The following is a 26,186-nucleotide window of genomic DNA, read 5'->3' as shown; positions in this document are numbered from 1 at the left end:
AAATGATAAAAACTAGTACTATTTATACTAATAAAATAAAATAGACACTTCTTAGATAATTTTACCTTTAACGAGATAAAGGTCTTGTTTGGTTGCCTTCTTTTGTGAATTCTTAAATTTATGAGATGGTCATTTGCACACATGGTCACTTTCTTCTCTCTCTTCACTTTGATGGACCTTCAACACATTATATGTCTTTATTTGATGTCATCAAGCTCATCTAAAGCTTTCATATGATCTATGATATCCATGTCGTTTTCACCCATGCCAACCAATAATATCATGTACTAGATGTGGTATCTGAGTCAACCGTTAATATGTACTAGACATGGTGCCCGAGCGAACCAAAAGTTATCTCGTACTAGGCGTGGTACCCGAGTCAATCAATAATATGTACTAGGTGTGGTACCATAGTCAACCAAAAGATATCCTATACTAATCGTGGTACCCAAACTAACCAATAATCACACAAACACAATCACAATCACAATGGAGTACAAGTAAACAAAAATATCTTCATTACAGAAGATTGACAACATTTCACATTCAACCTTTATGTTTTCCCATCATGCATTGTACATGTTTCACTATAGAGATAATTAACATAACTTGAAAAACAATAACCATCACCTACTCTCAGATGGCTCTTTTGGGACAGTTCTTCCCTCTTATAACCCATAACCCACCCGTTACCGCCCTTAGAATAACACATAACAACATCCGTAAGGTCCACATCATCAAATTAAGTACCGCAACATCCTAAACAACCGCGATCCACACATTCGATCATCCAAAATCCGTACTTGAAGGCCTATATATGCAACCTCCCGACAATTCACATGGTATTATGTAGGGAAAGACAGATTTAACTATCCAGTTAAGCCTAACCTACTTGGACGCCAAATAACTGCCGAAGAACTTTGAACACAAGCTTCTGGTTCCATGGGGTTGAATTCTGACTGACGTAAACTGAATGGGTTTGACCCTCCTTGCGCTAGAATTACTGCTCTCCCTTGTCCCCAAGTCTGAAGCAACTTTTGGAGGGTTTTTGGAGTAACCCTTGTTTGCTTTTACCACTGTCCACTAAAGAGGCGGAGGGAAAATTAAAAGAATTTGTGTTACCAAGTTTCTACCCTGTTGACCCCGCTAGAACGACTGATACATCGCTACAGCAGGGCCGCCATATTGAGTATTTCCTCTATGACGGGATGACGTCAGCCGAATCAATTTCAAATTTCAAAATTTGCGTCGTGTCACCCCGAATTTAAATTGGTGGTGTTTTTTAAAAATTCTTGAGATTCAGTTTCTTTAAATAGCGACGGAACAAGCCGTTGTAGTAAAAAGCTCAATTTGGACTCAATTCTAATCTCGTTTTACTGTTTTGTCTTTAATACTCCCCCTGTCCAATAATAATTGTTCACTATTGACTTTGCACATTTCTTATGGAACTATAAATAGAAGTGTAATTTTACTATATCACCCTTTGAATATACTCCCTCCGTTCTTTTTTATATGACATCCTTACTATAAATAGTTGATCCATAATGCTTGTCATTTTCATAAAATCAATGCATAAATTACAATATTTTTCTTATTTTTCCATTATGAGTTATTAGCCTTGAAAATATACATTTGACCAACATAGAAAAACAAAATAAATAATTCATGTTCATTGGTCAAATTAATTGATCAAAATGAATTAATTCATATACATTGATTGAAAACTTGACTTAAAAAAAATATTAAATAAGGATAGAATAATAAACTTATATAATTTCTTAATGCACGTAAAATCTAAAATGGTGACTAGAGATAGGAACAGAGGGAGTAATACATATAATGTTTTGAAAAATGTGACATGGAAATGACTATAATTAATGTTAAGGGTAAATTAGAAATTAAGTGTAAAATTATCCATTAATTTCATAAAATTGACAAGTATTGTTGGACATCCCAAAATAATATAGTGGTCAACTATCGTTGGACGGAGGGAATACTAATTAGTATTTATTTTTTAAATATTTCAATCTATAAGAATATTATAGTAAAATATTTATATTAATTTTTAAAAATGCATTGTAAAGTACTCCCTCTGTCCCTAATTACTTGTCCACTTTTGAATTGACACACCTATTAAGAAATCAATTAATGACATAGTGAGTTTATCATTTTACCCCTATTAATTATGAAGTGGATGAGAAGTTTTGCATTTTTCAAAGTAATTAGTCATTTAATTGAAGGTATAATAGATAAAAAAATTATCTTTTCTTTGTTAAAATGAACAAGTAATTAGAAACAACTATAAATGAAAAAATAGATAAGTAATTAGGAACACAGCCATTAAACATAGTTTATTTTGGGAAACTTTTTTTCGGTGACCGTAAAGTTTTGAAAATTTTGTTGTGACTGCAGAAAAGGGACCGACAAGAGGAACTTTGGTCTGAAGTTTCTTCTTCATCATCATTATTAATCCAAGATCCAACAACAAACCTTTACTCAAATCTCCTTTTATCTTATTCCCTTTTCTGAAAAAAATGGTTTCTTTTCAACTTCTATAGCTGATTTACTGAAATTCATATACAGAAATGATATACCCAACACGGGTTCTTGAGAACTTGTATTGTAGTAGCTGATTTTGTATGAAAATTTGATGATTAGTTGTTTAACTATTGCCTGGCTTTGCTTTTTGGGCTGACACGAACAAAACATATGTCGAGAGATTTTGTTCAATCCACTTCAAGGCTGTGTTCTGGTAAACTTTTGTTGTTGTTGTTGTTGTTGATGAGTTTTTTGTAGAATTTTACATTTTTCCTTCACCCCTTTTATTGAGAGACCAAATAATTTGCTAGACCCTACTCATTTTGTTGGAGTTTGTTTGGCTCATATTTTTAGAGGTTGGTTTCCCAATGGTGTTTATTGCGGATCTTGGGCTGACCCATTTGGATTTTGGGTTGGTCTCTTCTGAAAGATTTGTTTTCAGATGAAGGATAGTTGGTATAGTTATTCCCTATGTTGAGGGTCTATTGGTAACGGTCTCTTTATCTCTTCGAGGTAGGGATAAGGTCTTTGTACAATCTATACTCTCCAGATTTCATTTGTGTGATTACATTGGGTATGTTGTTGTTATTGGTTTGTTATAGTTATTCCCTATGCTGAGCATCTAGCTAAAATTGCTTCTCTTGTAGAGGTAGGGATAAGGTATGTGTACAATCTACCTTATCCCGACTCCACTTGTAGGATTACACGGGGTATGTTGTAGTTATTCCCTTTGTTGCTTGACTCTCCTAAAATGTGGCCACAGCCAGGTCGGATCCTCCGAAAATACACTATTTTTGTGTCCGTTGACATTTTTGAAGAACCCGAGCAACATAGGTTGATCAAAAGTGCTTACTGTAGAGTAGATGATATTCTTGGTTAGTGTAATGTTTACCGAAATGAAAAAGGAAGAAAGAAAAGTTGGTAAGTGTAATGTTCGAGAGATGAATTTAGTCCAATCCGTAGAATTTGGGTTTAATTTTGGTGATGTTTCTCATCTGGTTATCGTTTGCTTGGACCAAAGCTGATTGAAATGTATAAACTTGGAAGGCTATTTATGCTTCAGTGTCGGATAGACCAATTCTCCTAAATTTAAAGGGTCCATTTTGGTCAAAGCTGGATGGTTAAACTTGAACATTGTGTCATAAATGTCTCATCAAATGACTTCTTAGACTTTAGGACTCTCGAATCACTTCACACAATTTTTTTTTCCTGTTATCTTTCTTGTTCATATAAGTTATGCAATTTCAAATATTGATAAACTAGTCACAAGATATATGTTTGTATGCAGATGTGTCCATACATTCGTGAGCATATGCTTCTTGTCTCAATTATGCTCCACATATATCTTCTTGTAGTTGTGAATTTAGCTTGAATTTCCATAGCTTTTCAAGATAGCAAAGATACAAAATGAGGGTCAAGAACAAATTCAAGGAATCATTCATTTTACATTGCAATGCAGGGGGCAGATTGTTTCCACTTGTTGTAGGGTGCCTTCTTTTCCTTCACCTTTTCTCCTTTGCTCATCAAAGAAACGCGCAAAGTGGGGAGACTCACTTAAGTACAAACCAGCGCACACAGTTTAGCATACTTGAAAAGGTCGAGGAGGAGAATATACAGCTTCCACAGCCCAGGAAGCGATCCACACGTGCTGCCAAACGGAAGCCTAAACGGCCAACCACCTTCATTGATGAATTCCTCGACGAGTCTTCCCAGCTAAGGAATGTGTTTTTCCCTGATCAGAGGACTGCTGTGGATTCTAGGAAGGAGAATGGGAATGATACCTACTATTACCACCCAGGAAGAATATGGTTAGATACAGAGGGAAACCCGATACAGGCTCATGGGGGAGGCATTCTTTACGATTTGAGGACAAAAATGCATTATTGGTATGGAGAGTATAAAGATGGCCCCACTTATCATGCTCACAAAAAGGGAGCTGCAAGGGTAAGTTTTGGACTTTGATGCATGGGTTACAGGTTAATAACTTTTTTATGTAACGCCATCGCTGTGTTGTCTAGAACGTCTTGTCTACACCTTGTAGTCTAGGCAATTCTCCTCCCCTCTCGTCTGTCATATACAATGTACTTGAATAAAAGATACTGAAAATGGAAAAATGAAACGAGACCTTATGCCCGTCCAAGAACACTCTAAAACAAATACTGTGTGACATCTTGCTTGTGTTCTCCTTTAGACAGTAAAGAACCGAACTTAGTCACCTGTGAAGCCTTGTCTGTGCTAAAACACTCGTGGTCCTTTTCTCCATTCCATTGGTTATGCATATGGATTCTTTGCGACTACCTTTCCTCCATTCTATAAGTTAACCATCCATTTGTGTCTTTTATGAAATTAGGACAATTATGCAGCAACAAATACTATCTTTGTTTCTTTTTCGTTTGTGTGTGGATAAAATCATCATCTATTGGTCCTCTCAATTCTGCAATTCTATTGTTAACCCAACACTGCTTAGTTGATTCCATCAGTGATGAACTTACATCATGAAAGCTGTTCAATTGACGCGCCAATGTGGCCTTGTATGCTCAATGTGGGGTTGTTATAGAGAATGATAGTGCTGTGTGAAAAACAAGATCCATTTGCCCCACAAAAATTGACAATAAATTAATTAGGAAGGAAAAAATAATTCAAAAAAAGGAAGAAAAGAATGATAACGGAGAAGGTATGAAGAGACATTGATGCATCTAGGATCCGCGGTCTACGATTTTGGTATTCTAATTGGATAGAATGATAGATGGTGCAAGCATGAAGAGACGAGGTAAAAATGACTGATGGAGTGATGAGTAGGAAGTGTGTGTCTAGAATCCCATGGTCTATGATTTCAGTATCTTGATCTAATAAATCATCAGAGAAATGGAGATTATTTTCTGTCTTGATCTCTGAATTTTAAAATTGAATGTTGTTCCATTCCCGTTTAACTGCTGAAATTTAAGAGATGTAACATTTGGATTTGGAAGATAAAATATATTGCCTCTTTTCCTCATTGATTAATTTATCTAATAAATTCTTGAGTTGTAACTTGATTATGGTAGGAGGCATATTTTCTCTCAAATTCCCCCCTAATTGCTTCTTTTCTACAATTATAATGTGGCAATATTGAGGAAAAAACAGTACGGAAGTTTATAGTCATGGGGAGGCATTCTGTACAGCACTTTATAGTCAGAAGAAAGGAACGCATACTAGTTTTGTGCTTAGTTTCTGGCTACTGTTCCTTTTTTCATGGTTATTTTTAATAATGGTATAAAGTATTATCTCATTTTTCATGCTAAAATGAGATTACTTTCTAATCCAAGTGTTGGTCTTTCTTGTTGTACCGGTTGGTAAGTTAGGAATCGTTGGAAGGCAGGATATGAGCACTGGAAGTTGACTCTTGGAATCTCAGACATTGTAGAGATTTAGTCTGTAGGCAAATGTGACATTACATTGAAGTGACCTAGATGTTGCTAATGTTGATTGTTTCCTCAGTCCCTAATTTATGTGGCACCATTTAACTTGGCACAAAGTGCAAGCAAGAAAGAGATACTTTTGAAATTTGTCGTCTAAAACACTCCTTGACCATTTGTGTGGCTATAGATCATTTCGTTAAAGGTAAAAGGAAAATTTTGAAGTTAAATTACTGTCAATTATAGAAAGGTGACATTCGTTTTGGGACGGACTAGAAAGGAAAGTGTGTCGCATAAATTTGGAACAGAGAGAGTATTAGACTGGATTTTGCTGTTTGATGTAGACGAAAGTTTTGCATATGGCATTAAGTGCTTTGGTGAAATGATGACAATGTATCTCATGTTCGGAGAGCCCATTAAACAAATTCTTCATATCATTGTCCTCAAATACTGTTAAATCAGGTTGGAATCTGGGAATTTCGTTAGTTCCTTCACAGCTCATCTCTTATTGATTACTCAACATTGGTGCTCTTATAAGCTGTTTTGACAAAGGCCAAATATTTTTTCTTGGTTGGCATTCAGTTGTGCTTTAAGGTTTTCAGCTTTTCATTTCCATGCTTTTTCCTTGCAGGTTGATGTCATTGGTGTCAGTTGCTATTCGTCTAAAGATTTGTGGACTTGGAAAAATGAAGGCATTGTTTTAGCAGCTGAAGAAAAAAACGAGACACATGATTTATACAAATTGAATGTGCTAGAGAGGCCTAAAGTAATTCACAATGAGAAGACAGGTAAATATGTGATGTGGATGCATATCGACGATGCCAACTACACCAAAGCTTCTGTGGGTGTTGCCATTAGTGAGTTGCCCACTGGCCCCTTCAATTATTTGTATAGCAAGCGGCCTCATGGGTATGATAGCAGGGACATGACACTGTTCAAAGACGATGACGGTGTAGCATATCTGATTTACTCATCGGAACACAACAAGGACCTTCATATTGGTCCACTTAACGAAGAGTATATAGATGCGACAGAGAGCATGAGAAAGATTCTTATCGGACAACACAGGGAAGCACCTGCTCTATTTAAGCACCAGGGAACATATTACATGATCACATCTGGCTGTACTAGTTGGTCTCCAAATGAGGCCCTTGTTCATGCATCCGAATCAATTATGGGGCCATGGGAGACCATTGGAAACCCATGCATTGGCGGGAACAAGATTTTTCGACTAACTACTTTCTTTGCTCAGGGTACATTTGTGGTTCCTTTATCTGGGGTACCTGGTCTCTTTATCTTCATGGCAGATAGGTGGAATCCGGCTGACTTGAAGGATTCGAGGTATGTGTGGCTACCATTGACAGTGGGTAGACCTTTAGATCATCGTCCTGAGTACAGTTTCGGGCTCCCTTTGTGGTCTAGAGTGTCTATATATTGGCATAAAAAATGGAGACTTCCTTATAGGTAACAGTGAAAAATGTAAATAGGGGTTTTAAAACTCTGATTTTTTTTGTAAAACATATTCCTTTCTCTGTTGTTTTTGAGTATTCATTCACAGCATGTGTTAAAGTTATTACCATTGATTTAGAAGAGGATCGGTGTAAATTTGTAGAGTTCATATATATACTGCGTTTCTTGATTTTAACTATCTTGTTATATATTTTTTTTCAAATGGACAGATTTTATATGGTGTTCAACCACAAATTCTATCTACAGTATTTTATTTTATTTATTCTGTTATATTATTCACAAGTTTTAAAGAATGAGTAAATCTTACATCCATAATATTAGAAACCAATTGCACAGCGGCTGCGGGTTTCCTTTGTCATAAAAAAAAAATATTAGAAACCAATTGAAGTTGTTTATTTGTTAAGTAGTAAACCAATGGATTAAAACATTGATAAACAAATGAAACCCAAGAATAGCCACTTTTGGATAGCTAATCAAATTGTAGTACCATCTCACTATTCAAGATTTAGACCTTTTTTTAATGCAGAAAAATTTTTGAACAAAATTATTCTTATCTAAAACATGAAAATATTTGTGTCGAAGTTCGAAATTTTTACAAGTGAACTCTACCGTAGCTCAAAATGCCCTTACAAATGAAACCCTATCACCGTATATTGGAATTTCGACTTGATTTTTAAATAAATTTTCTACTATATACTTATTGAACTCCAGAAATTAATAAACGTAAAAGGTTAGACCTCATGACATTATTTTAAACTTATAAGAAATATCACGAGTGAAATAATAATTCACATATTTTTATATTTTATTATTTCACTCAAGATACTTCTTTCAAATTCACACTAAATTCCCAGAGTTTCAAACCCCAATCTTTTTAAATGGGCCGAGTCCAATAATGGGTAAATCAAAACAAAGGCCCAATACATAACCCTAGTTTCACTATCCACAATCTTCTCCCTATAAGAACCAAAAAAACCCTAATTTCATCTTCTTCATCAGCCGCATTTACAGAGAAAAAGTGTGTGTGAGAATCCGTTTCTGCAACAATGAAGTACAATCCAAGAGTTTCCTCCTCTCGCCGTAAGAGCAGAAAGGCCCATTTCACTGCTCCATCAAGCGTTCGCAGGGTGTTGATGAGCGCACCCCTTTCATCTGAGTTACGTACCAAGTACAACGTCAGATCTATCCCGGTGAGAAAAGACGATGAAGTTCAAGTAGTAAGAGGAACCTACAAGGGCCGTGAAGGAAAAGTTATGCAAGTGTACCGTAAGAAATGGGTGATTCACATTGAGCGTATAACGAGAGAGAAGGTTAATGGATCTACTGTTAATGTTGGTATTAATCCATCTAAGGTTGTTGTTACCAAACTCAGACTCGATAAGGATCGTAAGTCTTTGTTGGATCGTAAGGCTAAGGGACGTGCTGCTGCTGATAAGGATAAGGGTACAAAGTTCACTGCTGAGGAGGTCATGCAGACTATTGATTAGATTTAAAGTCATCTTTCTTCTATCTCTGCTGAAGAGAGGTTATATCAGTACGTTTTTGGTTTATTAGGGTTTTTGAGATCTCTGAATTTTTGGGTTTATTTAATGTTAATTGAATGTTGCTGAAAGTTGTTAATTTTGGGTTGATCAATATAACTCAAGTTAAAGATTTTAACTTGTGTGCCTGTTTCACTTTATTTATGGTTCTTTCTGCTAGAATGATTGCTTCAACCACTTTGTGCTTTGAATATAACTTGTGCAATGTTTAGTGACTGACATGCTTATTGTTTATATTGAGGTTCTATCTATGTAGTTTCCAAGGTAATTAAGGAACTGCATAGCTTCTAAACTTAAAGAGTTGTTCGTAGTGTATTTTTGGTTTGTACTTTATGAAAATTATCTTAAGCTTGCATGTTCAGTTTTGTTCAGGGATATGTAGATTTATCTATTGTCTCATGTGGTTGATTGCAAGCGTTGTAAATTCTTTGTTGTTCACTATATTGTGATAGAAGTTCTGCATCCTATTCTATTAATAGGATCACCCAAAAAGAGTGGGAGGGATAAATAGGATTCATTGTGTTGCAATGCTAGCTAGTTCAGGATTGAGTCCTGGTGTCTTGAATCTATTAGAAGCTTAATATCTCGGCCTTGTGGGATTCTTCCTCTGAAGTAATGGCAGGAAGTAAATAGAGCAGGTTTTGCGTTTGTTTGATTAATAGGGTCACCCAAATAGAGGGGAGTGATAAATAGGATTCAGAGTGATGACCTAACTAGTTTGGGATTGAGTCCTAGTGTCTTGAATATTATATTAGCAGGTTATATCTCGGGCTCATAATGTTCTTCTTAAGAAATGGCAGGAAGTGATTAGAGCAAGTGAAACACTAGTTGGGAAGAGAAGGGAAAACAAACGGAAAAGATGTGTAAAGAGAGATACTTCATTTATTTGGAATAACACTGTTCCATTTTCCATCTGATCTTTTCTGCTGCACCTGAACATTTTGTTCCAATGGATAAAGTGGAAAAGATGGTTTAGGGTTGCTTTGGAAGTTGGTTTTTCGATAGAAAATGGAGCTTTAAGTCTGACAACTAGATCATTGTATCGGCTGTCTAAAAGTTGATAGGTTCTAGGTCTGGATTTGGAACTAGAAGTGGTCGTTGGTGTAACACTGCTGAAGTTCCGGGCAACTGATAAGGATAAGGGTGCAAAGTTCACTGCTTAAGATGTCATGCAGAGTGTTGATTAGATTTAAAGACATCTTTGTTCTATCTCAGCTTAAGAGAGGTTATATCAGTACATTTTTGGTTTATTAGGGTTCTTGAGATCTTTGAATTTTTGGGGTTTTTTTCTGCTAATTGAATGATGCTAAAAGTTGTTAATTTTGGTTGATCAATATAAAAGTTAAAAAGATTTTAACTGCTGCGCCTGTTTCACTTTATTTATGTTTCTTTCAGCTAGAATGATTGCTTTAACCAGTTTGTGCTTTGAATATATCTGTGAAATGTTTAGTGATTAAGATTGTTAAGAATGCCATTCTTATTGTTTATTCCGAGGTTCTAGATATGTAGTTCTGAGGTAATTAAGAAATAGCATTAGAGTTGTTCGTAGTGTATTCTTGGCTTGTACATGATGGAAGTTATGTTCAGCCTGTGTGTTCGGTTCAAGGGAATATGTAGATTTAGCTCTAGCCCATGTGGTTGATTGCAAGCATTGTAATTTTTTTTGGTCACTATATTGTGATCTAAGGTTTGTATTTGTTCTATTAATAGGATCACCCAAATAGAGTGGAAGGATAAATTGGATTGAGTTCTAGTGTCTTTTGAATCTAGTAGTAGGTTTATATCTTGGGCTCGTAAGATTCTCTCTCTGAAGAAATGTCAGGAAGTTAAATGAGCAAGTTTTGCATTTGTTCTAGTAAAGGGTAAGCCAAATAGAGGAGAGGGATAAATAGGATTCATAGTGTTGACCCTAATAACTAGTTTGGGATTGAGTCCCTGGTGTTTTGAATCTATTAGGAGGTTTATATCTTGGGCTCATAGGATTCTTCTTAAAAAAGGCAGGAAGTGAATAGAGCAAGTGAAACAATAGTTGGGAAGAGAAGAAGGGAAAACCATTTTGTTCCAAAGGATATTGGTTTGGAAGTTAGTTTTTCTTGTTCATGTTAGATTTGTTTTTCAATAGAAAATGGAGCTTTAAGTCGAATGACAACTTGATCATTGTTTGAATAACTGAAAAAGTGAGTTTAGGCTGCTTGTCTTAAAGTTGAAGAATTCTAGGTCTAGATTTGGAACCACAAGTGTAACACTGCTGCCTGAGAATTAGAGCAAAAGGTGCCTGCCTCCTCATGATGCTCGAGTGACAAGGAGTTGTCCAAAAAAAAAAAAAATTGAGGAAAAATGCTGTCCATGCAGCGATTTCAGTTTTTTCAAAAAATAAATAAAAAATTGACCAAATTGCTGCTCCAGCAGCGATTTTAATTGAACTTTTTAATGTGTTAATTTTGTTCGAAAGACATCGCTCCCTTAGGATTGATTTTGCCTTTTTTTTTTTATATACCGTTTATGTTTTTTTGAGGAAAAAAGTTGCAGTTTTGGCTTTAAATACGTAGGTCTGTTTGGTTTTGATAAAATGTCATCTAATTTGAACCCACCAAAATAAGGTTGGTTTTTCTCTTTTTGATTTGTTTGTTGTGATATTTTTCGGTTGTATCATATTCAAAAACCATATCTTTTGTATTGTATAGTTATATTTGAATGATAAAATAGAGTCCATAACTATCATATCACCTGATTTAAAAAGGATGTGCCATATTGGAGGGAGGACAATTTCTGTATTGATGACATACATACCCACCCACTCTCTTTAAGATTTTTTGATCTTTTTTTTTTCGGTATAATTTATGTAATGCAAGCCCCTAACGTATACAAAATATGACACTTTTGGTCTCCACATTCTTAAAACTAAACGGTTTCCTACCAGGAGGCAGGAGCAGAGCGAAGAGAATGTTCAATTGATGCCTCCGGTTTGATTTTCATTTTTAAGTAAAGAGAAATAAAACAAACACGTATTCAAAACTCTACAAAACACCTCCACCTCCATATTTGGATATGATTTGATATTTTCAGCAAAAAAACTTCTCCTTGATAAATTTTAGCTAATCGCACTTGTTTATTTTTTAAGATAAGTAACAAATTTAATTCACTTATTTTCTTTCATACCAAACAGTACTACGTTTTTCTGATGTGAGACTAATGCTGTTTATTTGCATTATTATAACCTATTCTCAATTTCACACAACAGAAAACTATTGCCTGAAGGTCCGTCTCTAAATAATCTTTACCAATCACTGTGATTAGATGGATGACTATCCCCACGAAAACAAAAACACTTACTCAGGTAAAAGCTGTCAATTCTGGACTTCTTACGTTAAGAAAAAATTGCTCTAGGGTAAAGACAAATAGAAAATTGTGAAATGCCACAAGCTGGTCTATTTTGGGAACCACCTATAGGAACAGATCCATTCCTGAAAAAAAAAAAAAAGTGTCTATGAACTTACTTATTGAGCGCCTCCTTTCACATGTCACCCCAAAGAATTTCCTTTGTGTGAGTTCACGAATGGCAGGCTGCAGTCCTATCAAGGCTTAAGAGCTAGTGCCACACCAAACTTGGGAGTCTTATCCAAGGCTTTGGTGTCGAATTCACTAGAAATGGTCAACAATGACTTTGGAATCACCTCATGCTGCAACACAGCCCCCAAATTTCCATGATTGTTGAGCTTGAGTTTCACAATTGTCAGGCTATCCACAGCATAGGACCCACCAACTGTAAATGTGTTCTCATTTGTGGAGAATCGTCTAGTTATTTCACCCGTAGCAGCTGTCGTCTTCAGTGAATCCATATGATGTATGTACGATGCCTTTATGGTGTCCCCTTTGTCTCCTCTTAAGGCCAAAAAAGAGCAACAAATATCACAAACTCAATCTTTTTTATCAAGTGTGCTTCTGATGGCACAAGTTATGGACGGACATTAACGCTTAAACTTACAAGATTATAGCAGCACAGGAATCTGGTTTTGTCACGCTAATGCCAGCAGTATACTTTGTTAGTTTACTTGTTGCAGTCTCATAACTTGCCTCTGCACCAAGAGCAAAAGTTGGAGTACCAAGTGTGATTGAAAGATCTACTGCAGGGGATTGTTTCAGAGCAACAGCAGTGGTGAAGGTTGCATGATGGTGAAAGTACTGAGTCTCTAGCTGAAAAAAGAAAGCACAAGACAAGTTTTGAGAAGGGAGAACTCTTTTATCCTTTCCAGCAATGGACCCAAGAAATGAGCCCAAAAGAGATGGCAAGAGCTTACCCTGCCAGAACTGTAGTCGGGGAATTTCAGAGAGGCAATGGTTTTTGTGGATGGGACGATGTCAGTCAAAGTAAGAGTTGTTAAAATCTGCAGGAAGATAGAAATGTGAAGGATATCCAGCAAAAACAAACATCATTAAGAACATCAAGGCGTGAGCAACACACATTTGATCCTGTATCAACTTTGACATCAATCAAAGTGTTCTTGTATTTGTACAGCGCTCCTACATCTCCAGTTGAAAGCCCTCCTTTCTTCACTGCGGTTGATGTAAGGGCCTGCACTAAGAAATCGTGATTAGAGAACATGAAATTTGGTCTCCATAGATCTATTGCTAAAAGAATTTAATAAGAAGATAACTACTGCACATAAGAAATAAATGATTGAGGGAAAGATCTGAAACTATGTATTTATTTTTTTTGATAACGTAAAGTATTGTTGAAACAGTACCAAGAAGGTACAGAAGGATACATAACATAACACAAGACCCAGCCAGACAATCTGCTATTGTTCTCTACTTAACTCCAGAAAATCCATGTACTAATCTAGATTAACTACATATTGCTATTACACCAGAAGTACAGGTTCTGTACACACTTATATTTAACTCTAGGAATGTGCTCTATGCCCTTCAAAACAAGCGTTGTTCCTTTCCAACCAGATTGTCCAGAAGTTGTAGAGTGGGATAGTCCTCCATAACTGTTTCAGCCTACTAGGGACCTTTTGAACTTGCCAGTTTTCTAATAGATACCTTAAATCTTTTGACATCACTCAAGAGATGCCACAAATGCTTTGGAAAAGACGTAAATAATCAATCAAACATAAGGCATCACCCTAAGGACAAAACACTAGAAAGGTTTTTGCAATTTCAGAATCATATCTTGAAGAAAGCGATTATAGTGGAGTTCTTCCATGTGTTGCGCAAAAAGATTTGAATTGAGAAGCTTCTTCTTGGTTTCTAGCAGTAGTTACTTGTTAATTTTTTAAGCAGGAATTTGCCCATCAAGATCATGTTTTTCAAGAAACTATATGAATGGGATTATAAGATCTAATACCAATGTGAGTAGGGCACACATCATGACGACCTTTCTGCTGACTGGAGCATGGTATTTAAGTGAAAGCAAGGTAGAGAGGAGGGCCAATATTCCCTGGGTTTCAAACATGTGGACCAACTATGGATGGGCATCAAAAGAGATTAATATAAATGCAAACTTCATTACTTATGAAAAAAAAAAGATCTTATATAAATGCACATTTTCTTCCATGTATGTCTCTAATTCAAATTGGACGACTTTTACAAACTCAAATAATGCCAGTTTCATTGAACAAAATGGAATGAGTTGAGTTATCAAGATAGGACAAGCAACCTTAAACACAAATATGCCCAGCAAAGATTTGGCAGATAAACATTGAAGAGACGATGGAAAATATTCTGTCTCATCAAACAAGGATTCTTAAAACATCTCGCGGAACACATCAAAATTTAGGAGTTCTTTGTCTCTGCTTTGAATTTAGAAGGTGATAACTATTACCAATGCTTCTTCCAAATGAAATTTAGTGAATGAAAAGTTGAAAACTATTGCCAAGTTACTATTCAAACAGATGGAGGCACAACTAATGGTCTACCTCCCCGGCTCCAACAGGTTTTAAGTATACAGTCAGTATTAGCTGTTTTTCCTCATAAAAAAGGAACCAATTGATGCACCAAAAGTAAGGAAAAATATGCTCTGCATGACATCTAAGTTTAATACAACAAAAACACAGGAATACAGTGATTGGGACCTGACTTTTGAGGAAAAGTGCGATTATTTCTCAAGGTAAGTCAAAGAGAACAACCGAAACTTATATATGATTAAGATTCAAAAGTAATGTATCTAATTACTCTGTCCATAGTCAAATTGAGAATACTCCTCTTTAAAAGAATCACTCGTATCCTCCAAACAGTAAACTAGAATTCAATTCATTTTGACATAATCAGTTTCCTGATTATGAAGATTGATTATCTAGTATTACACTATTACTAAACGACACTTCCTAATATCGTGTTCTCCTTATTGAGTTTATCAGCTGAATACAATTTTCTATGTATTATACCAATTGCGATATGGCACAATTAATTTTCATTTGGCAAATATCATTACCAAAACGGGGAAAAATTAACACAATGAAACCAACACAAATATGCTTGATATAAACAAAAATTCTTCACATCAATTAACGCACCATAACATGTAGAGATTTTTTCTCGTCAATCTCATAAGATTCCACACATAAATTAGACAAAGAAAATGCCATATACTGATATACATTCGAAAATAGACACTTGGAATCTCGAAATCTGGAGAGATAGACCTCCAATAGCAACTCAAAGTGCACATAAAAACTCTAAAGGATATGAAAACTAGTATGCAACAAATAGAGGTAAAACTGAACAAACTCATACCACTCCTGTGTCACTGTAGGTAGAGATGGACAATTTCTGATCGGAGATATAGTCCTTCGTCAGCAGATCTATCAATTGAAACAGCACAACATTTTATCTTTTGATTATTCAAAAACATTCATAGTTCATGAACATCAATTAAAAATCGGGAAAAATTACCTTTGGCCTTCTTGCCGATATCAGAGAACAATCCAGGTCCCATACTCGTCTTCTTACAGAGCAAAGTGAAAACCCAATTCCAATTCCAATTCCAATTCGATCGATCGAGAGAGAGAGAGAGAGAGAGAGAGAGAATTGGTGTTAGCGTTGTGGAAATGCGAAGAGAATGGAGGGGTTATTTTATTGGGTTTTCGTGGTGGTCAAGACTTGGTTCAATTATAGTATAACACAAGAACCGTGACCCGTTATGCTCGCCATCGTCAACTACTGACCGTCCATCACTCCTTTCCCATTTTTCTATTTTATTATTAAGTAGTAGTACTATTTTCCCGAAAAATATTTTTCAATTTTATCACTATGAAATATAGATCCTGACTTCAACCCGAGATCCAACACGAACACGGTGACCCCACTTTCAACCTTGACCTTGACCCCAACTCCAAAACTTGCTAAGCATGATAAATGTCCTTTTGCTTTGTAAAGAGACCAACTAAAGAGTTTCAATGAGCTCTTTAATTTGCCACCAGGATAGTTAGGGATCAATGAGCCAAAATGTTTTAGACTAACATATTATATATAATAGGTGAGTTAAAATGAATTGAGCTGATAAATGAGTGGGTTGATAATTAGCTTAAACTTAACACGTTGAGCAAATTATGATTTTATCTGTCACCGACCAAAAAGTGATATTTCCTGAATGCAAAAAGATTAGGATCTACATAATGTAAAAGAAAAGAGTTCAACATTGATCTTGAAATTGTTCTACTATGACCAACATTAGAAGTTCAAAATAGAACGAACTCTTGCCATTATGCAAACGTCTCACTTTTGTTCTTATTTTTCAATTCAACAAATGAATCCACATTATGTGAAGAAAAAAACAACCAAGATCATCATCATCAACATTACTAGTCTGATCTGGGCATTTGGTTGCTTATCCTCCTGAATGGGATGCCTAAATCTCGAGACAAGACACAGGAGTAAAACTCAAAATTCAAATTCTACATCATCAGCAAATATTAAATGGCTTATTGGCACCACTGGATCTTAAAAGGAATAACAATCCATTTGGTTTATGACTGCCCCCATTTGCAACATGATAATTGGTCTGCACACTTTTCTTTCCTTTCTGTACAACATGATTCCTGCATCTGCAATCTTTAAGAGGTGTGTTCGACTTGACAGAGACAAGGAGTCTGATATCTTTACCATTGTCGCAATCTGAATAAATACATCCATATACATATATTTGGCTAATCTACACCAAAATCCAGACTACTGTCCATTGTGCAATGCCCATATATCCATGCCCTCATGTTTAGGGTTACTAGACATTTCCACAAATCCGTTTAAGATGAGAAAGCAACAGCCTACTCTTCTTCAAAAGAATTCCTCGCATCGTCACATAAATAACATTTCCAAACAGGTTCAACCAATGCTCTTGCACTATGCAACTCCTGTCTTGCATCCTCATCATTACATGAGTCTTCTTCCAACTCCAGTTGAGGGTAGATCTGCTGGAGGGATGTCAACATTAATGTAAGTTCCTTCCACTCTCTTTCATCATGTCTGACTAGCTTAACACACATAAAATGCAGGAGCCCAAACACAAGATCAAAACTCTTTCTTTTCAGCCCAACTAGCACATTATTCAATATAGTCAGCCCAACTGCATCCAGCACATTATAGTTAGCTCTCAACAGCTGAACCATTAAATTCACAAGTTTCTTGAATGTTTTGAAGTCCCCCGTCTTAGAAATTCTATCAGGCTCCTCATCAGAATTTGTATCTTGCTGTTCAGCCAGCTCAGTCCTGGCTAATGTGGATACCCACAATGGAAGATCATCTTTTGGATTAAAGGAACTAGTTCTGCCTCCTGGAATCTTCTTCATCAGGTCTACAGATCCTAATGCCAGAATTAAATCAGGAACCCATGGTTTGACTGCAGGAAAAAGACGAACTGCATATCCATAGCCCAAATGCTCTTCAATGGAAACATAAAGGTTTAACAATTCATTGGCAATGTCAAAAGCTCCCCATAAAGGTTGTGATACCTCAGAGAAACTCTTGAGCACTACATTCATCAACTTGGCTACATATGTGAAGGAACTCTTCAGACAGAGATATATCTCTTTCAACATGTCTTCTGTAAATTGCAGCTCCTCATTAGAACTTCTCCTCAAATTTGAGATAATAAATTTTATGTTTTGCAGAGTAAAGGATAGGCATTCCTCCTGGCTTTTATGTACAAGATCCATTGTATGAGCATCAGCAATGAACTTCAGCACTGCGGTTAGCATCTTGACCACATTTAATATCCTCTGTTGTTTAGTAAGATCAGATCCTGGATACATGTTGTATACATAGATCAATTCAGTTCATGCATTGGCCAAAAAGAGGAGAAAGAACTAAACTGCCAAAAGGGTTGTAAGTTGAGACATAAATCTTGATGTTATACAGCAATTCCGCCGACAAGGTGGTTCAACAAACTAAAAAGTTCAAGCAGGGCCACATCCTGATCTAATGGAGCAGCTAAGATTTTTAACAACCTAAGAGTTCAAATGTTGGCCCACTAAGAACATAACAGTGGAAAGAAGAAACACTATGAACATTTTGCACTATTGAAACTTTCATACCATAGAGGTTACCTAAAGCAAACAGGACAACTCAAACTACATCACAAACTGAGCCTAGTCTATTCTTCAATAAGTTCACCAGACATCATAATAATCAAGGCAATGGGCAGCATTGACAACTAAGAAGCACCATTATTGATAGATCAAAAAGAATTAAATCAAAACCAATGATTTATTCATCACATTATAATCCCCACACATGAAAAGAAAACTCTATTTTAAAGTGCATCTCAAAAGGAAAATCAGATGGAAAGGAAAAGCTAACCATTACTGGTGAGGTCAGATATTTCACTAGATGGTACTCTGAGTAGCTTATTTGTGCAGCGAAGAAGATGATGAATTGTCATTTCCAATGCAGTTTCCTGGAAGATAAAATGGAGCATATTAACCAAAAAAAATCCGATAAATAAGTGCGAAAACCAAATCTCCAATACGTAAAGGTAAAAGCAGTCATTTCTGTGTGTGAAGTATATAGTTTCTCATGAACAGAATACATGGAACAAGAATGATAAACTTTCTAATGTTGTGTAATGAACCTAAGTTGCTCGGATTGGGCGTCCGATACAGGTGCAGATCTAGAGATCAGATCCTTCATGATCTAACTTTTAAGATTCGGGGGCACGAATCTAGATATGGATATGGGTGCGGGGATTTGGCTATAAATAATTCAAATATAAAAAAATAGAGTCGTAAAAATATGCCTAAATTATGATGCACTATTTGGAAGTAAGGGAATGCACATATATTTGAGAGCACATTTGAATCTGTAATCATGATTAAGTACAAGAGATAATATCTCAAATGGTCACTCAACTTTGAATATTTCACTTAGAATGCCACTCAACTCTATTTTATGACTCAAAAGTCACTCAATTTAGAGCAATTCACTTAGAAAGTCACTCAACTTCGTTTTGTAACTCAACTATTGGTATTTCACTTAGAAAGTCACTCAACCAATAAAAACAATTTTTTCTTTAAACTATGTTGAAATGTAATTTTTATTTCAAACCAGATTTTTAAGAAACAATAAAATATCCATTTTAATTATTTTATCGAGAACCCACTCCAATTATTTGATCATAAATTCCTTGGAAAACGCACAACAACAATTGGCAAAAATTATTTCCTTTTCTGTTCTAGTATTTTCTTCTCTTACTTTCCTTTTATATCAACAAAATTTCTTTTTCCTTTACTTTCTAGTGTCTGTATCTTTTTTTGTTTCTTTACATCGAAAAATTCTTGTTCTTTTTAGGAATTTAAAATTTTAATACAACACATTTTCCTAGTATGTTACAAATTTGATTGGTGAAGTGAAACAAGTCAATAAAATAATTTAAATGGGAATCTTATTATTTCTTTAAAAATTTTAATATAAAAATTACATTTCAACAAAATGTAATGAAAAAAATCATTAAATTGATTGGGTGACTTTCTAAGTGAAATACTATTAGTTGACTTACTTTTGAGTTATAAAATAAAGTTGAGCGACTTTCTAAGTGAACTGCTCTAAGTTGAATGACTTTTGGGTTATAAAACAAAGTTGAGTGACTTTCTAAGTGCACCATCAAAATTGAGTGACCGTCTGAGATATTATATTAACTCTTAAGTACAAATGCATCTCTTTATTGTTTATTATTAAGTTAGAATCAGAAATCATTGTATCTATCTCAAATTTCTCTATCGATTTTGGTCAAAGTACCCAAAATCTTTTGACCATATCCGGTACGGATCTCACACCCACACCCACCGTGTCGACCCAGGTGCCGCACTGGAAGTGAAGAATCCGCACAACTTAGAGCCTCTGTGGATTGGTTTATTTTAGGTACTTTTAAGCCCAAATAGCTTTTAAGTAGTTTTGTAGTATTTGGGTAAAAAAAAGTGCTTATAAGCACTTGTTTTTAAGCCAAAATAACATAAATAACCCTTCAGGATGGCCCAGTGGTTTGGGCTTGTGACTTTCATGTTGGAGGTCTCAAGTTCAAAACCTCTTGCCAACAAAAGCAAGGGGTTTGCCTCTGGGTCAAGTTCATTGCACTAGGCTTGCCTAATGAGGGTTTCCTCTATTATGAGGTTAATGAACTATTGCATAGGAGCGGGGGTTTTACCCTATGTGCACCCAAAGGGTAGCAGCTGCGGGTTTCCTTGTAAGATTTTTTTTTTACATAAATAAGCCAAAAGTCATATGTTGAAATTTCTAACTTATGACTTTTGGCTTATAAGTCATAAGCCAAAACCCGATCCAAACAGGCTATTAGTAATGAACTAATAAACTAACAAGAAAATTTAACCTATAGCAGGAAAACTTTCACCAAGAAGAAAACTCCAAACAGTGCTACCACAAAATAATCTCCATAAACATGAACTGCATTCCATAAATGAAGTTACACATTGATATGATATTTTGGTTCAATTATTTAAAGCAATAATATCTCTAAAAATATTAATATATGCTGCATAGATAGCTTAATTGGAAGCCTTGAAAGGTTGAAACCAATCAATTTAAGACAATTACTTTTTCATCTATAGAACCTAACTGTAACAGAAAACGGAATATTTCTGCATCCAGAAACAGATCATTGAAATCCTAACGGAAACATAAATATGAGATCTGTTGCGCCAGCCGCCAACAAATAATATCTCAATTATTTTCGCTGCAAAAGTTTGGTGCCTCCTTATCCCTTAAGCCCAGTACAATTATATGAACCCCTTTGATACCGAGGATGCACAGAAGACGGAACTCTGTTTTAAATAAAAGATTAACAAAAAAAGAGTAAAACTGGTTTTAATCTTTTGAACGTAGTATTGGAAGTTGAAGCAGCGAGCAATAGAAAAACACCACTCACCTCTGATGTTTCATTTGCAGATTCCATTCTACGCTTCCTCTTGTTGACATTTTTGTCTCCACCTAAGTTGTTGTCCTGCAAAGATCTGTGAAGAGCAAGAGCTGTGTATGCCAAAATTGGGGACACACTCATATATTCACGTTGTGTACATTGTAAAATGCTAGCTTCAGAGATGGCCTTCAAAGAAAGGAGTATAGTTTCTAAGCTTCCACTCCGCAGAATAGCAGTCCTTGTATTTTCAGACAAAAGGAGGTCCTTAATCTGCCAAGCCACTCCTACAGCAATTTCGTACTCTTCCTTGAAGCTACATTTAACCTTATTGGACATCTTTTTCTCCCTCAGATTCTTTGATTTAGAGGAGAGCTTGACGGAGGACTTACTCTTTACCCGTTTAGTTGATGGAACACTAAAGTTTACCAGTTCCGTCCCAAATATCTCGTGGCACTGGGAGGCTGTTCTTTGCAGATGCCTAGCTAGATTTTCAAACATCTCATCCAACCAATTGCAAGATAGCATCATTTTGTGGACAGACCTCACCTCAGCTTGCTTTTCTAAAGAATTGGATAAATCTCCACAATTAGTTACCAAGGTCATGCAGTCATTGAAAAGGCAATCCACTGCATCTGGACAGACACTTGAAATAATGTTACAGACAGAGGCCTGGGCACATGCTGAGGTTGCAGCAGCAAACAAGTGCTTCAGTCTTTCACCAGACAATTCCTCTTTAAGTTTAGTCTGATAAGACCCATCATGTACAAGATAGATACAAAGGTGGGAAGCTGCAATAATTGAACCATCAATCTGCTCCGCCTCCAATTTGCCAGATGATACAATCAAACTGATGAGGTTTTTCAAGAGTTCCATCCATGACTGCAGCGAGGTTCCTTCTGATACGGCAAATTCACAGAACCTTGCACCAGCCAAAGGAGACCTTTTTATAAGTGTGACACAGCGATTGCATGCTTCTTTCAGGTTTACATTTGAGGGGAAGTATGAAGGAAGGAGAAGCTTAGTGATTTTCTGACCAATCATTGGTTGATCATTTGCAAGTGTAGACAACAACAGGTCTATATGCACAACCTGCATAAGAAAATGTTAAATTGACTTGAGCAGAAACTCAATTATCCAGGCTTGTGTATGTTTTAGGTTATACAGTTCAGACCATACCTTGTGAAACTGAAATTTTCTTAAATCTGTTAAAGTGAGAAGGAGATCTACAACTGCAGCACGAACTGGAGGAGAAATATCATGAATCAAATGACCCATTCTTGGTAATAGTACTTTGAGGATCTCGTGAGAATGGGGGTTTCCAAGAAGGTATATCACAGCATTTACTGTTGACAACCTGACCTCAGGGCATGAGTCATGTATCATATGTTCAAAGATTTTGGTTAGAGTTTTTGTGATTGTTGGTGAAGGGATAACTTCCCAAAACAAACGAAGAATGCGGCAACAACCTTCAACTGCTACAACCCGCACATCAGGACACTCATCCACAAGTAATTTATCCAGAAGAAAGAACTGTTTATCAAGGAGTGTGTCTTTCACCTCTTTTGTCGCATCAGGATCTTCAAGAGGGAATAGATCTAGAAATAAGTGCAATGAATTTTGTCGGACATTTGAGTTTGCAACCTACCAGAAAAGCAGAGGTGTTATAAGTCACAATTATTAGTAGGCATAAGACTGGATAAAAAAATAGGGATGCCAAAGGGGAAAAAAATACTAATGCTAAAGATATGCTATGCATTCTTTAACCAACCCCATTTGGTAATATAGTAAGCATCAAAGAATTAGCATGTATGGAGAAGAACCTAATAAAGAGATGCATCGCCAATAGCTTCATTTAATTAAGATTATACAACTAAATTTGAAGTGACTTCCACAATCCTAGAGGTCAAACACAGAAACAAAGAATTAGCATGTTGTATTCTTTTATTTTTAGTTGTCTTAAGCAGAATATCTCAATCATCCCTTGGATTTTCTTATGGCCTCAGTTCGTTTTTGAGGGGGGCACCTTTGAACTGGATTTTTTTTTTCATTTTTAGGAGTAGTATTTATTTTTTAGAGAAGAAAAGACTCTGCCCAATGATGGATGAAGATCACCCCTTAAGAATTAGGTAGGGAACCTTAGCCTTAGGGCCATTTGAATTTGAGGTGCAAGGTTTAGGAGCTAAATCAACTGAATGGTGTAAGTTTTGTTTTTAATTCAAAAAATATGCTGTGAAAAAGTGAATGACTTCTATTGAGACACCTAGGCTCATTTTTTTTTTTGAAATTGGTAACTTTAACACCTAGGCTCATTTTCTTGACTCTGGTGTGATTATATTGGCTTAATATTGAACTCTTATTGTTGATTGCTTAATCGAGGTTTGATATGGATCTGTCTTAAGTCGAACATGTGTGCCATGTGTGTATTAGAAATTTTGTGATATTTTGTGTTTGCTATTGATATCTAGAACTTGCCTAGCATGTTTGCAAAGCAGAATGGTGAATGTTGAGTTTAGGAGATGATACAGTCATCTCTTTGATTAGCCATACTTTTATACTTCTACTTACCTACCCAGATGTGATATTCCTAATTAACCTCGTTGAGCCTTTATCCTATTTTGTTGGTAGCCACATCTGAAGCTTAATCCCTTGTTTCTAATTGGTATTATGTTTGGTCCCAAGACTCCTAAAGCACTTTAACTGAGAATCAGAATTTGAAAGGAGTATGAATGAAATAAAAAGGGATAGTTGAAGATGGAAGCATGCAGAAAAACTAAGAGTGCCGTTTGAAATCCTTGAAATGACAGTTCTTTGGAAAAACAAGATGGAAACTATAGATTGAGCTCATAAATCTCACTATTAGAATTAGAAATGCAGAAAGTTCCGTGCTTTCAGCAAAGTTTTCTACTTATTGAACTCAACCCCAATGAAACTAGTGAATGAATGATGCACGACACCTTATATCTGAATGGAGAAAACTTTTCTAGTAGAAATCTAGGGGGGGAGATAAGTTAGCAGTTGAGTAAGATATACAAGAAGTGGAAGGGTATCATAGCAAGTGAGACCAAAGGTTAGACAGTTCCAACAATTCCTGAAACTTGAAAATAAGGAGTAAAGCTATGTCCAATACCTGCAAGGAGCGGAAAACAACAGGCTCAGCAAGACGAAAAATGAGCTTCTCAACCCCCTCTGTGGTTCTCTGATTAATAAAACCCCCTAAAACCCTTCTAATGGACACAGCAAGTACCGCTGAACTTGCATGTACACAGCTATCTATCATCCCCTGCAAGAAGCTATTCTCAATCTCATCCTTAGCCAGCCCTTTGGATACCTTCCATGCCCGAAAAACAATCTCCCCAAATGCCTCCAAGATAGACTTACGCCCGAATGGAATTTGTGATTTAAGCATAGCCAATGCCTCTTTCAGAAGCTGCACGCTCAAACCAAATGTAAATGCAATAAATTTCCTCCCATCCTCGGTCTTCAAAAACAGAGGCGAAATCACACAACGCATAATCAAATGCTTCAAATCCTCAATACTCTCATCCTCAAAATCCAACAACGTAAATGCCTCTCTTAACATATAAACCCTATGCACATCCACTTTCTTCTTCAATGTCAAAGCTCTCGACAACAGAAACGGCAATGCCTGAGAAATTAGAGTTTCTTTCCCATACAAACCGTCCTTCCACCACTCCTCACATAAATTAGCAATTTCAGATAACAAAACAGAATCAGACTCAAATAAAATCAAACAATCATGTAACGCCCTAACCGCCGGCAATAAATCAGAATCCCTAAACGCCTTTCTCGGATGAGAAACACAGAGAAACGAAATATAAACATATATACGAATACCCTCAACGATTAATTGCTTTGCATCATCCTTTTCTTCTTCACTCTTCTTGTTCCGGGCAGATCTACGGACCCTCTTCGTCGGCGGTGTTTGAGGAGATAAAACGACATCGGTTGAGTCGGAATCAGTTAGGGTTTTGTATTTCCTGATGGATTGTGAAATGGAGTGATGGAGGGCGAGAGGAAGCGTAGTGGTGAGATCTGAAGAAGGACTGAGAGTGTGAATTAGGGTTTTGAGAGATGGTTTAATGGATTTAAACCCTAATTTTGCTGTTGAAGAAAGGAATTCTTCGGCTGAAGTTTTTAGAGAAGAACGAAGCCGCTTCTCCATTGGAGCGATGGAAAAGCTCGGAATTTTACCAGTGGCCTTTTCTTGATTTTGCGAGAGAGGACAGGGAGAAGAGTTGACAGTGAATTTTGAATTTGAAGAAAACGGGCATTGGCGCTTGAAGTGTATATTTACCAAGTATCAAGTTCCCAAATACTGAAAAAATTAGTATTTTTGAGTAAGTTCTAATATTTGGGAATTTTAAAAAAATTAAAAATTATCCTAATTTTTTATATTTTACAAAAATAACTCATTATATATTAATTCCAACTAATATTTGTTACTATCTCCTCTGAAATAGTTTGATATCTAATTTGAGTGATAAAATTGAGAAAAAAAAACAATTTGTGTTTAATGGATTATAATTATAACTAAATTAGTAACAAGTTTGAGTATGTGATTAATGTATTGTCTTGTCTATATTGTTATTTTGTTTTTGTTGATTGTTATCAATTATATTATAAGGTTATTTTTTAATGGAACACATTCATTATAAAATGATAATATAAATTTATAGGTATTTTAAATAATTTTTAGAACTTATGGCGTATAAATCATAATTTTTGAAATAATCAATTTTTTTGAAAAAAATTGGGGCCAAACACATAGTGAAACTTCACCAAAAACTTAACCCAAATATGATTTGCCAAGAATATTTGAGAACTTGGGATCAAACGCTAACCTAGTTATTTTCA

The 26,186-nt window shown here is 35.8% G+C and overlaps 4 protein-coding genes across 5 annotated transcripts; 2 read left to right on the top strand and 2 right to left on the bottom strand.

The window, feature by feature from the left end:
- Positions 1-2,537: 2,537 nt before the first annotated feature.
- Positions 2,538-7,416, top strand: LOC125810381 (uncharacterized). Of its 2 annotated transcripts, XM_049489882.1 has the most exons (3): positions 2,538-2,752; positions 3,998-4,482; positions 6,565-7,416. In XM_049489882.1, exons 1-3 carry the CDS (start codon positions 2,710-2,712, stop codon positions 7,399-7,401), a joined length of 1,365 nt encoding a protein of 454 aa, XP_049345839.1. In that variant the 5' UTR covers positions 2,538-2,709; the 3' UTR covers positions 7,402-7,416. The 2 variants fall into 2 exon arrangements, with proteins under 2 accessions (XP_049345839.1, XP_049345838.1); XM_049489881.1 differs by lacking the exon at positions 2,538-2,752 and having other exon boundaries at positions 3,946-4,482.
- Positions 7,417-8,393: 977 nt separating this feature from the next.
- Positions 8,394-9,062, top strand: LOC125810399 (60S ribosomal protein L26-1-like). Its single transcript, XM_049489897.1, has one exon. It carries the CDS (start codon positions 8,450-8,452, stop codon positions 8,888-8,890), a length of 441 nt encoding a protein of 146 aa, XP_049345854.1. The 5' UTR covers positions 8,394-8,449; the 3' UTR covers positions 8,891-9,062.
- Positions 9,063-12,329: 3,267 nt separating this feature from the next.
- On the bottom strand, positions 12,330-15,939 carry LOC125810390 (mitochondrial outer membrane protein porin 2-like). Its single transcript, XM_049489890.1, has 6 exons — positions 15,842-15,939; positions 15,683-15,750; positions 13,407-13,517; positions 13,243-13,329; positions 12,930-13,138; positions 12,330-12,826 (listed from the first exon to the last, which is right to left on the bottom strand). The coding sequence occupies exons 1-6, from the start codon at positions 15,882-15,884 to the stop codon at positions 12,520-12,522; spliced, it is 825 nt and encodes a 274-aa protein (XP_049345847.1). The 5' UTR covers positions 15,885-15,939; the 3' UTR covers positions 12,330-12,519.
- A 1,232-nt stretch (positions 15,940-17,171) lies between these two features.
- LOC125810363 (uncharacterized) lies at positions 17,172-25,595 on the bottom strand. The gene is made up of 5 exons (XM_049489862.1): positions 24,439-25,595; positions 22,488-22,952; positions 21,321-22,400; positions 18,743-18,839; positions 17,172-18,185 (listed from the first exon to the last, which is right to left on the bottom strand). The coding sequence occupies exons 1-5, from the start codon at positions 25,492-25,494 to the stop codon at positions 17,212-17,214; spliced, it is 3,672 nt and encodes a 1,223-aa protein (XP_049345819.1). The 5' UTR covers positions 25,495-25,595; the 3' UTR covers positions 17,172-17,211.
- Between the last annotated feature and the right edge of the window lie 591 nt (positions 25,596-26,186).

The sequence above is a fragment of the Solanum verrucosum genome, unplaced genomic scaffold (assembly GCF_900185275.1).
Source record: "Solanum verrucosum unplaced genomic scaffold, falcon-dt-bn FXZP01000038.1, whole genome shotgun sequence".
NCBI classification, from domain to species: Eukaryota; Viridiplantae; Streptophyta; class Magnoliopsida; order Solanales; family Solanaceae; genus Solanum; species Solanum verrucosum.
This window is presented reverse-complemented; position numbering and strand designations above follow the sequence as displayed.